A 12,529-nucleotide genomic window follows, 5' to 3' on the forward strand; every position below is an offset into this window, starting at 1 on the left:
TCATTCATGCAAAAGTGAGTGCGGAGCCACTTCAAAAAATTCTGAACTAGTGAAATGATAACAATATCCACTGTGATATGAAATTAATACAAAGATGATAATGAAACACGACAGCTGCTATTGACCTTACTATAAAAAAAAAAAATGCTTGTCATCTTCACAAATATCAGTTACAGAGCAATACATGGGTTTAACAGGCATTCCTAGCATGCTGCTTTCCAAAGCCAGACCATCACCACCCCCTTCATCCCAGACACATCATTGATGGAGCGAGAGGAGAGATAAAAGCTGTGGAAAGAGCAATAACCGAAACAGAAAGAGTGTTCTCCAGCTCCTCCCTCACGCACACTGGTCAGAAAAGGGTTCTGGGAGCAAAGCGATCCACCAGTCGGGCTCATCATCCAGACGCAAAAATGCATTCTAGCGGCTAGATGCTTGACATTCTCTGGGAACGGCGTTCTGTGTGTGTTAGTTATCAACCCTCTAGAGAGGCACTGGGAGGTTAAGCCTTGGTCTGACCCTCACCCCGCCGACAAAAGTGGCAGGATGTTCAGGAACAAAAGGCTATTTCCTGAAAGAGTGGAGTATGTCTGAAAGACCTGGTGCTGTGCTGAGAAGACAAAAAAAATAATAATTATAATGAATCTCGCCTCAGCACTGAAGCAACATTGAGCAAAACCACTTTGTGTTCAGATCAATTATTAATGTCGCCTAATGGCTTTGTTCTTAATAAAATGAACTGGTTTACTGATTTCATTGCCCTGTACCACAACGTGGTTGGAAATGCATTCAGGATACGCACACGGACACACACACACTTCTAACTACTACCAATTGTTTACGGAATTCTGCAGCTGTATGTGACCTTTCCTGAGTGAATAAATACATAGAAAACGCTTAAATGACAGAATCAGCATTAGGACAGGTCCCTCATCGGGGAGCACACACCTCTGCTAACTCCACATTTCAGCTGATTTAGGGTGACCTATTACAGACTCAGATCCTGCCTCATGCTTGTTATGTGGTCACTGTGTGGCGTCGTTATGGGGAGCAAAATATGAGCAAAATGTTATAAAGCCGAGCAGCAGAGTGTAAGCAGCACTGCTCCTTGACATATCGTGTAAAAATTTCGAGAAGGAATTGCAGAGATTTTGCATTATTAAGACAAAAAAAAACCCCACAAAAAAACTGCTCAATAAAATTGCGGTGTTGCTAATGCCAGCAAACTACTAAACATTTTACACACCCATTCACCAGTATACTGTACCAATATGCTGATGGGCTTTTAAAAAGCTTGTTTTTTAAAAATGGTGATCATCAAATTAAATGAAAGGACCTATATGACCACACACACATTCCTCCTGGTGTCACACTCACTGTGCTGCTTGTTGTTAGAGGACGTATGAATGAAAGCGACTTTTTATTCAACTGCAACTAAATTTAACATCAGGCTGAACCGCATGGCTCACATGAGGAACAAGTGACTACAACATGGGAATTAACAGAATTCATTCCAAGGTTTTAATTTCTAAAAGCCCCTGTGGGTTGTGATTAGAATATTGAATTGAGGTGATTGTCATTGTAAAACACTGCAGCACGGCAGACGGTGACAACAAAATGTGTCCTCTGCTTTGACAGACGCCTGGGTTCAGTGGCACCTCAGTGGCACCTTGGCGGATCGGGATTCGAACCGGCAAACTTGTTCTCGCGGAACCAGTCTAATACACTCAATAGAACTGGTTGGGTACAGCTTTATCCTGCTAACAGTGTAGTTACACACTGCATCTGTGTTCACGGCCAAACAATCATGCAGCTTTTTAAAAACAACGATCGACTATACAGATTACGTGTCACACAATTATTCATCGTGACAGATCTATACAAAAAATATATATTTAATAATACATTTTTCTCTTAAGATCTTGCTGTAGAAATCAAGCCTGTGAACCCATGGGCTTGGTGATGAGGGCACTCACTGTCCCCCACGATACCAGTGGAGACCACCGGGTAATGTGTAGAGATCCACATTAACCATCAACTAAACAGAGCATTAAATTGGTCACATTTTATCACCTCATGCGGGATGCATTGAGCTTCCAGAACATTCTTCTTTTCCACCCGTTGCAGTTTTTAACACAGACTGAACTTGGTCACTGACACCGTCTCTATCTGCACATTTGAATCAGTGCCTCTGTGGAGAATCTGTCAGCAGTGCTTATCAGTGGGAGGAAGAAAGCTGGGATTCTGCACATATCCAAAGAACCGGCACTCGGCGGGGGGGCGGATGGAGCCAGGCGAGGGGGAAGGGGGATTAACACCGTCTCACCTACATCACCGGCGCACACATGGCTTTAACGCTCACAGGTCGTGCCAGTACAACTCCGCATCGCACACAAACCTGAAATTCTACCACGCTTCCAAAGATTCATGTGGACGTAATTTCAAACTGTCTGTAAGAAGAGACTCCCTCAAGTCCTTAACCGCTTAGTCCTGTTACTCAGGGTCGCGGCCGCTGGAGCTCATCCCGGGACACTGGGTGCATGGTGGGGACTCACCCCTGAAACAGATCCTGGAGAGAAGATTCATTCCAGTAACAACCAGACTGCTGAAGGCTGCCCTACTAACCCAGGCCGAACTGGTTATACCATTGCTGAGTATGTGGTATGGTCATGAGGTGTCTACCCTCCTTCCTGGGGTCAGGAGAGTGCAAGTTCTGTAAAGTTCTGTCAATAATCATGACCAAAAAAAAAAAGAAGAGACAAACCAAAGTCAGTGTGATTACACGAATGCAAAAAATAAAGTACACATGTACCACACACCCACAACACGCCCCATGCACTGGGCCACCCAGGCAGGTAAGTGAGGGTCCCGTTGGCTGAACAGGAGGACCAGGCCAGGGGCCGCAGAGCAGACGGGCTCCTCAGACTCCCCCAGGAGCGCTGACTGTCACAACAGACATTTAGCAGTTTTTACGCTAAAGGCTCACTGGGGGTTTCCTTCCTCTCCGATTCTACCACAGTTTCCTATTTCCCCTCCGTCTGTTCATCCATTTGTGGCATGTCATCCAAGACTGGCCGAGTGCGGCTGCGCTACCTCACGGGCTAAATATAGTCCCAAACAGGACGACACTCTGACCCAAATACTTATTTTAAGACAAATGCAATCCTAAGGTAAATAACAACTGAGGCCAAGAAAGGAAGCTGCAGACATGTGCATGTCAAGATCCTTCCAGATCGATCTATTTATAGACTATTTACAAAAAAAAAACAAAAAAAACTGAAACCTGGACGAAGAGCAAACAGGAAGTGGCCCGTGGACACAAAGTAAGGCCATGCATGCAGAATTATGATGTCCTCTACGGAAGCGGCAGCACTTGGATTCCCACGGTAGCCTTCCGAGAGGAAAAAAAAAAACCTACATCTCTAAGCCAAAGGATGAGTGGATGAGTGGAGTGAAAGGAAGATTTCCCAACTGATGATATCACAACTCATACATACAAGGGCACGGTAATCATTTATTGTTGTGTCGTGGTATATATTGTGGTGTTCTGTCAGCCTTCATCGAGATTAGAGGGACTTACCATGGAGTCCCGTATATTCGAAAGCCCTTGATGGTGACGTCCGAGTCTTGCAGGTAAACACAGTTCGTGAGGAGTGACTGAACATTGTCAAAGTCCTCCAGTTTCAACTTGGACACTGAGGGAAAACGATAGTAATCCTGCTTGACCAGCTCCGCCATGAAGTCCTTATCGAAGGTCAGCTCATGGTTCCCCGCAATCACCACCTTGAACTCGTACGGGAGACTCCCTGGATGAAGCAAACAAAACCAACAAATTACGGTCAACTCAGAATAAGACCAATAAGATGCCTCCCATAAAATGACGTGTATTTTTAAATCCCTACAACTATACATTTATGTGTGTGTGTGATCTGCTCTTCACACACTACTTCACACATTTCAGCAAGTGGAGGAGGAGAGATGGGACCAAACACCTGAACATGAAAGGCGATGAAAGGGAATTCGAGTCAGAGGTGAATGTTCTCTTTGACCCAAGCAGGCTGCCGTTGCCTCCTCTCACCTCCTCGAGTCAATGAGAGAGTCACACACAGAAGAACATTAAAGACAGGCTGGTGGCATTTTTCAATTTCTCCATTTTGACCTTTCCCTCTGTGTGGGGTCCTTTTGTGTTGCTGCCGTACAATGGCAGAGGGCAATGGCTGCTCTCCACGTCCCGCAGATTGAGCACTCAACCCCAGACGCCTGCGTCTCTTCAGTGCTGGTGTACCAACAATACACACACACACACACACACACACACACACACACACACACACACACTTCTAAAAACATTTATTATGGCGGAATAAATGTATGATTTGAATTTAGTGGTCTATAGAAGGCAGGACGCTACTGACATCAGAGGTCAAAACGTGTACACACACAAACACACACACACACTTACTTTCAGCATGATTCAGATGATTTAATCACAGAAATTATCTAAAATTATCTAAAAAAGGCAATTTTACAGAGAATAAAATATATCATACCGACTGAATTAATTCCCATATATAATTCATATACTGAACAGACAGATAATATTAACAATAAATTGGTAATACACAAAATAATATGGTTTTATTATAGTGTAAATCTATATATAGAAATTCACTAGGCTTAGATTTAAATATCAAAATGAAGGAGGGTGGGGTGGTGGAGAATAAAAAAAAAAATGCTGAGAGAACAGAATTGAAATAAAAAATTACGGCGGACAGCAGTTACGATCCAGCAGCACACAGCAGAGCCTCTCCAGCACCTCACCTCCTCTAAATTAGCGTATGGCACGAGCAGCAGATCATAAATCCCCGTCTAATACAATAAAGAGAGACCATCTCTCAATTTCAGAGTCCCGCGCCGCCCCCCTAACCGCATCACACGTCCATTTACACCGGGCTCTTGCACTGCGCTAAACTGGATCACGGCCCTCTGCAGGGCCGCAGCCGCGTCAGCCCGCCTCTCCCCACCCCGCCTACGGAGCGCCCGCAACACAATTACTGCCGGCGGCCAGCAGCCGCGCGATCCGGCGGGAATTTTCACAACATTTTATTGCCATCAAAATGTATTTTGAAAACGGCTGCTGATTCCAGGCCAGCTTATTGCTTCCATAAGCGACTGAGTGAGAAAGGGAACCCAAAGCTGTCACCCACACACACACGTATATACTATATATGGCTTCTTTTTTTTATTATTATTAGCACAAACGTTCAGTTAATGGCTTTTTTGTGATTGTGCTTCTGCTTCACAGAGTTCACAAGAGGAAAAACTATTAACCTCAACCAAAGCTGAGCTCTAGTGATTTCCCTTTAAATGAAGAAATCAACGTTAACTGCAGGAAAGCCTTTGTGAGCGTTGAGGGCTACATATAATTTTGTTAAATAAATAAATAGGTGTCTGGCGAATCTTTGCGCTTTTCACTCATCATGGGAGACATTTAGGCTCCTTGACCCTACCTTGCATTTACAGTGTCAATGTTTGCAAAAATAATTCAGCACAATCCTACAATACTTCATGTTAATTAGTTACAAGTTCAAGGCTTTTTTGTTTTAAAGAGCAGCACGGGTTTTAAATAAACCCTCAGGAACAAAAGGAGTAAAAGTTTCCCTTGGAAGCAATATGGTACAGGGAGTCACTCGCTGAACAAACATGGATCACTGGGCAGAAATCCACAGAGGGTCGACACGCAAGGGTTCGAGTGCCAACCATCTCCCATCAGCCCCCTTGACCACAACCACGACAATCAATCAATCACAGAGATTATGGAGATGGACCACTTTTCACGTACAGATTAGAGATAGAGGGAAGAGAGTAAAGAAATAAAATAACGGTAAGAACGAAGCATGAACAGAGAACTGCGCCGAGTTCTGAAGTGCATTTCCTCCCCCTGTTTAATTCAGAGCGATCTCCTGTGTTTCCCTCTGCATCATTTAGCCTGAGCTGGCAGGCAGCGGGAACAAAGGGTGGCCTTGAGAAGACATGCAGCTGTTTATGTTACCGAACTCTCCAGAAAAAACCTGATCACCCGAGCGCTTTGGCTGCGGCCCTTTCACTGCGCACCCGGTGACTCAAGTTATCCTAAAGGTTGGCCAGGGGCGGCTTTATGAAAGAAAAAAAAAAAAACCCCAAAAAAACGGGACTCGTCTGGTCAGTTGATTCAAGATTTCATCTTTCAACAAAGTGATATTTATTTAAACAAAGAATGTGTGACAGCCTTCATAAATGCAGCAAATCCAGATTCGTAACTGCAGCCAGTACAGGACTGGACCCTTCTGTTGTCAGGAATGATGCTACTGAAGCCACTTTTGGACCTGTCTCTAACAATCAATATCCCAAATATGGATTAAGCATAGTCCTAGTCTAAATGTTCATCCAATTTAAGTCTAGGACAGAAAAAGGACTATTAAGAATTGTGTCTAATTCTGTGTGAAAGTTGAACTGTTCATTTCAAGTCTATCATTTCAAGTCTAGCTCCATTAACTAAACAAAGTTCTCCATGAATGTTATTTGATGTGTCTGGATTTTATTGATCAGGAACTACATATCTAATACAATAATGGCAGGATTGGAGGGGAGGGGGTGGTACTGAATGTTCTAACTGACCATTTCTAATTTGTGTAACCTGTGCACATAAGTAAATATTGAATATATGAATGTGTAAATATTTCTTGTTTTTTTTTTTTTTTTTTTATAAAATTATCCCCAGTACTTTCTTCATACATTTGTTCACTTTATTACTATCCCCACATTAGAACCCAGTGTTACATTCCTCTGATAAATATCATTATTGGGTGTTCCATATTGGTGATGGCGGAGTGTCTCAGTAAAAACGGAAGGATAATTTTCCACTCAGGCTTCCATTGATTAACTATTACCGCCACCGTGCTGTGACACCTGAACAATAGACGGGACTGAATTGGCTGCACAAGAGGATGTAAACATGCTCAGCTGTAATGAACAGTTTTAGCTCAGAGCAGAGCTTACGGAACATGGACAGCTTGGTGGGCGTGAATCAGAAAGTCTCGAGATGCACTATAAGCAGGCTTTCTGCAGGTTTTTTTAAGGAAGCCAAATTTAAGACTTTTTAAGACCTTGTATCGGGGTCATCAACTTTATTTGTCCACGGGCCAAAGTTGTCTCAGCAGACAAATTATCTCATTAAATACAAAAATATTTTAAATATTACTAATATATATTAATATATTATTACTTGGTATATTCATTTTCAGTTCATTTTTAACTTTGGCCAAATGTTGTCATATTACCTGTACTGCTGCAAGCCACTCGGAGACGACTGCAATATTTTTTGGTGATTTTGGTGGTTTTTTATATGGGTGACATTTGCTAGGGCAACACTGTTTCATCTGCATTTTTTCAGGGATGAACTTTTCCATGCTCGGGATATGAACAGCAACACACCTTTAACTTGTTGGCCCCTGGGCCCAGATATTTAAACAGCCTTATATATATAATACTCTGATAATATAATATTGCAGTTATGCAACATCGCCATCAGACTTACAGAAATGAATGGCAGAAAGAGCCCAGTTTCACTGGGTGGTTAAAGCCTGTAGCTAGATCGAACAATAAAGCTTTCTGTCGCTGGAAATTGCGTGTGTACAATATTTTCTTCTTCTTTAAGCTCATTTACCGTGTGAACTCGACCTGACCCCGACTCAAATCAGTGCTAGAAATTGTGGGGGTGGGTGGGGTGGTGAGTGTCTCACACAGGGCACCCAACAGGCTACGTCAATCCCACGCGCGTGCTGCGCTTAGAAAACCCGGAAGTGCGCAGTGACCTTGAATTACTGACAGATTGAAGGCTTGTTTCATTTGACTTACTGGGTCTGCAGTACTTTTAATTTTGGAAATCCAAGGATCCGCAGAAACCCTGAAAAAGGGCAACGCTGAGCTTCCTGATGCCTGATGGATGGCTAGCGATGGGGGGAGGAATTCGCTGACTTGTGTCTCTGTCCTGAAGTGATACTATATTTCAATTCCACGTGACAGTAAGTGTGTCAGGGGTGAGTGACATGCCTGCACACACAGGCACTAAAAACACACGCCTTCGCTTTCACCCAGACAAAAAGTGCCACCACATACACTATATCCGCACACTCTCCCCAACCAGCCCGACTGAGTGCACTGAAGGTCAGAGGGTGCAGTGGCGCCACCGGGCCAGACGTCCCTTTGTTGTCCTGCCAGGTGCCAGTGTCCTAAGCCCAAACAGGACCCCCTGGCACCACCGCACCCTACTCAGAACACACACCACGTGTAGGCACATGAGATGTGCATGCGTATGGACACGTGAACCTAAAAACAGAGACATGAATGTAATTACAAAAAAAAAAATTAAGCCAGCCTTGGATATACAGGTTCAGAAAAGCCTGACATATTGCTATATCAAATGCTAATTTCTAATAATAAACATTTTTTAGAACCCTGTGTTCTCGTGTTTCAACGCAGAATATTCTAGAATAACTGAATAATTCACAGAATTTGAATAGTCGGGAGGAAACAGCTGAATGTGAATGAAAGTCAGTCGTAGACTCGTGAGGGTGGGTGGAAGGCGTAGTGAGCGGGCGGACGATGTGATGTTTACTCTAGCGCCAGCGTTAATGACTGCGCGTCATGCCCCGGGTCCTGCTAAACAGATAAATCAGCATGGAACAGCGCAGGGCAGGACTGATGTGTTAATCTGAGGGAGATGGTGTAAACCATTAAAGACGAGGCCCTAAGTCTTCCTGACAGCCCCCCCATCCATAAAAAAAGCTTTACTGAGGTGCAAAAAATGAAAAGAATAGAGATGGTGGGATTCAGAGGAAACGGGGAAGGGGGAGAAAAAAAAAAAAAAGACTGAAAGTGATGATACAAGGAATAGTGGAGAGCTGGCAGAAGCACCAAAAAAACAAGGGAAAGTGGTGACTGCAGAGTGTGTGTGTGTGTGTGTGTGTGTGTGTGTGTGTGTGTGTGTGTGTGTGTGTGTGTGTGTGGGGGGGGGGGGGGGGGGGGGGGGTGGTCTCTTGGGCACATTTGTGTGTAAAGCAGCGTCCAACATAAAGGCAATGACAGAAAATAGCCGTGTAGACAAAAGCGCATGAGAGGCTGTTTTAAGACACTGTTAACCTCGCCATGGGAATATACTGAGCCCATCAGGGCACCTTCATCTAACAAATGGAACCAGAAGGGGTGAATATCTCTGCAACTAACTTATTGCCCTCTTAAATCCTAGAACCCCCAGTAACCCCCGGCCACAACATCACAGACCCTTTAAATACATGCTAAACATATAACAATATATACATGTTGCATAATGGGAAGAAACTCAAGTAAAAGCCCAAATAAACAAATTCTAAAAGACATTTAAGTAAAAGAAGAATTACTACACCTGCAATAAAATGATCAATCAGAATTGATTTCAGAATCAACTGCATTACTTCACAGAGATATTTCCAAAGGTATACTCTAATAGCTGGACCTGCATTATTTAATTTCCTACTTTATCTCTGCAGTAAAAAGTAAAAAAGTAAAATATACTCTGTAGTATGTTTATGAAATACGAGAGCCAGAGTCAGGATCAAATCACCACAAGGCAGTCATCTTAAGCCTGTTATTACTGAAATTCTGATCAATAAAGTTCTTAAAATTATAGTAAATTAGTTCTAATTAGATTATAAACAACATATAAAAATGAAATACTCAAATAAAAAAAATGGGTCAAGAGGAATCTCTTGTATACCTAAATAGGGCTCCAGCATTGATGGAAGCCTGCGGTATCTAAGGAACAGTGGAGCATGTGGAGAAACTCATCAAACCGGTGACTTCTGCATGGAGCAGCCATCAGCAACAGGCCTGAGTGACGGCAGCCTGCTGAGGCTCGGACAGCTTCACCGAGCCACCTGGGCCGGCAGCCAGGGCAGGGTCTACGGCGGGTTAAGTGGAGGCGGTGTGCGGGGTTAAATGGGTGCTTTACCTAACCAGTCGTTAAACTTCTTGACCTCGGAGGGGAGGCCGAGCTCAGTGAAGTCGCCCATGTGCAGCAACACGTCCCCGTATGGCATCTGGATGCCATCTGTCCGTGAGTGCGTGTCCGACACACACACAAAGCGTGTGTGGCCCCCAGGTTTGGGAGTGTCGTAGGGAATCGGGTCGACCCTAAAATGGAAAGTCAGCAGATATGCATATATGTTACTAAAAAGGGATGGCTAGAGAATTCTACCCAATTTCCTAAAGGGACAAATTTGATGTGTACATAACTACAGATTGGTATTTCTCTTAACAGTTCAAGCCATTAAAACGATAAAAAGAAACACAAATACATACATGTGTATTATGTACATTCATAAAATGCTCTGTTCTAAAATTGTTTATGTAAATGTATGTATTTTCATTCACGCAGGAACACAACACTATATTTTGCACTGGTTGTATCAGACTTGACTCATACTAAAGTGAGACGTGCGCTGAGCCATTAATCGTGTAGCCATGCGCATAGGAATTTTGTTTGATAAACGCTACTGAACCGCGTGAGCCTTAGACGGTACGTATTTGCATACGTTGTGTTTAAAGTAACATTAGCCCGGGCGACTCCTAACCTTCCGGATGATTTCATCTTTCAGGCTGAATTTAGTATGCCATTTGCAACAAAAGGCAATGAATGGCTTTTATGAAACATTTGAAAAAGCAAGGCTGTCCAGCCATAGTATTTGCATTAAAAGCCATTTCAAACATAAAAACCCAATCAAACTGGTGGGCCATTCTTTCTCTCTCTCCCTTTCTCCCCCGTAACTAGAGCTTAGTGCAGAGATGCAGAATTGAAGAGGAAAGGTATATTTTAGCTCCATTTGAGAAAATCGTGCTCATCTTGTCTGGACATTCTTTTATTCACTTTTCCAAAGGATGTGGAGGGGGGGATGGGAGGGGAAAGAAAGAAAGACAGAAAAGGAAACTTCCGTCACTGGAAATGAGTGGGTGAAAAATAGTCTTGGCTGTAATTGAAGTCAGCAATGTGCAATAAGCTGCACTTTCCATCTCCGCCATTATTTCATTACTAAAGGGAACGTCAGTCCATAGAAGGCCTCTGTGCTCTAATTAACACTTACGTCTCCTGTCAAAAAATAAAAACCCCCATAAAGCACCTCTGCAGCCCAACACATGTCAACACCATTAGGCGATGGATGGAGACATGGGAGGAGGGGAGAGGGAGATAAGCAGTTGGACGTACAAAAGGAAAAACACACAAAATAAATAAATAAATAAAATACACATGATTGCAAATACCAAGATTGCAAGGAAAATAGGGACATTAGTCGGACGTGTGAAACAGGGAGAGAAATGATCAGGAGGTTCTTTTTTCTTTTTATTTATGAAAGTCTTTTTTCTTTCCCTTTGCTGCTGCTGTGGTTGAAAGAAAAAGAAATGAATTAGTGCTTTGGACAGAGCTCAGCCAAGCAAAGAGGCGAACGGTGGAGGAATATAAGAAATTGGTTCTCAAATCATCCCAACAGCGGCTGCTGGTAGGAAAGGGAAGCGAAGGGAAGGGACGTATCTGAAATGGACCACCTGCACTGTACATTACAGCTCAGTAAATACAGACTTACAGAGAGGAAAACAGAAAAAGGGAACATAAAGCGGTATTCCTTATTGATTGAATGCAGCAAATGAAAGTCAATGTGTGCTCTGTTGAAGCGGACACACACACACACACACACACACAGAGCTCTCACACACACTGATTAGATTTCGTCCTCAGTGGCTGGAGAGGCCGTGGAGCTTTAGAGGACTCGACAGTTCTAGTTATAGAGGCGGCAAGGGTGCAGAGCCCTGTGGCCTGCCTCCTTACACACACTCACACACACACACACACACACACACACACACACACACACACAGAGAGAGCAACTGTTCGAGCAGAGGGTAACAAGGCCCTGTCAAAGAGCTCAGGCCACACACACCTTTCTTAACTTCCCATACACACACACACACACAGCTCAGATCACATGTACGAAAAGCTGGAGAGAGGAAATAAATAAAATAAGAGCAAGTTCACATCTCTCTGGCGCTCAATGAAAGAAACAATCTCAAATTAATTAAATAATGAGGGGGGGGGGGGGGGCACCATTCCCAGGTCGACTCCACCATCGTACACCTTCATGTTCAATTTACTAAAGCTGTTATGTTTTCATGTCAATAGGAAAAAAAAATCTCAGCCCAACACACTGCTGTCCAGTCGCAGGGAGAGCAAAGAGCCCCTGACCTTAAATATTAATCAGTCGGGCAACAGAGGGATTTACCCCTCCTCAGTAAACTCAGGTTAAAGCAAATCTGTCCAATGACAGGGAGCTGGCGAGAACGCAGAGGCTCGCATGGACTCCTGAAACATGAAACGAAGCAGAGTACCTGCAGCATTGTCAACGCCAATTATTATTCTAAAGAAGACACAAAAGGGAAACATAAATCTATATACGCACAGCAC

The 12,529-nt window shown here is 43.5% G+C and overlaps 1 protein-coding gene across 6 annotated transcripts in view; it reads right to left on the reverse strand.

Annotated features, from left to right (window-relative positions):
• The window catches only part of mpped2a (metallophosphoesterase domain containing 2a), a 34,865-nt gene that overhangs the window by 15,434 nt on the left and 6,902 nt on the right, over positions 1 to 12,529 (reverse strand). For all 6 annotated transcript variants that reach the window (XM_028956399.1, XM_028956400.1, XM_028956403.1 and 3 more), the window contains 2 exons: positions 10,028 to 10,209; positions 3,581 to 3,806 (listed from right to left, as the gene is read on the reverse strand). In XM_028956399.1, the coding sequence (XP_028812232.1) occupies positions 3,581 to 3,806; positions 10,028 to 10,209 (408 nt within the window). The remainder of the gene's footprint in view (positions 1 to 3,580; positions 3,807 to 10,027; positions 10,210 to 12,529) is intronic.

The sequence above is a fragment of the Denticeps clupeoides genome, chromosome 16, assembly GCF_900700375.1.
Source record: "Denticeps clupeoides chromosome 16, fDenClu1.1, whole genome shotgun sequence".
Classification (NCBI taxonomy): domain Eukaryota; kingdom Metazoa; phylum Chordata; class Actinopteri; order Clupeiformes; family Denticipitidae; genus Denticeps; species Denticeps clupeoides.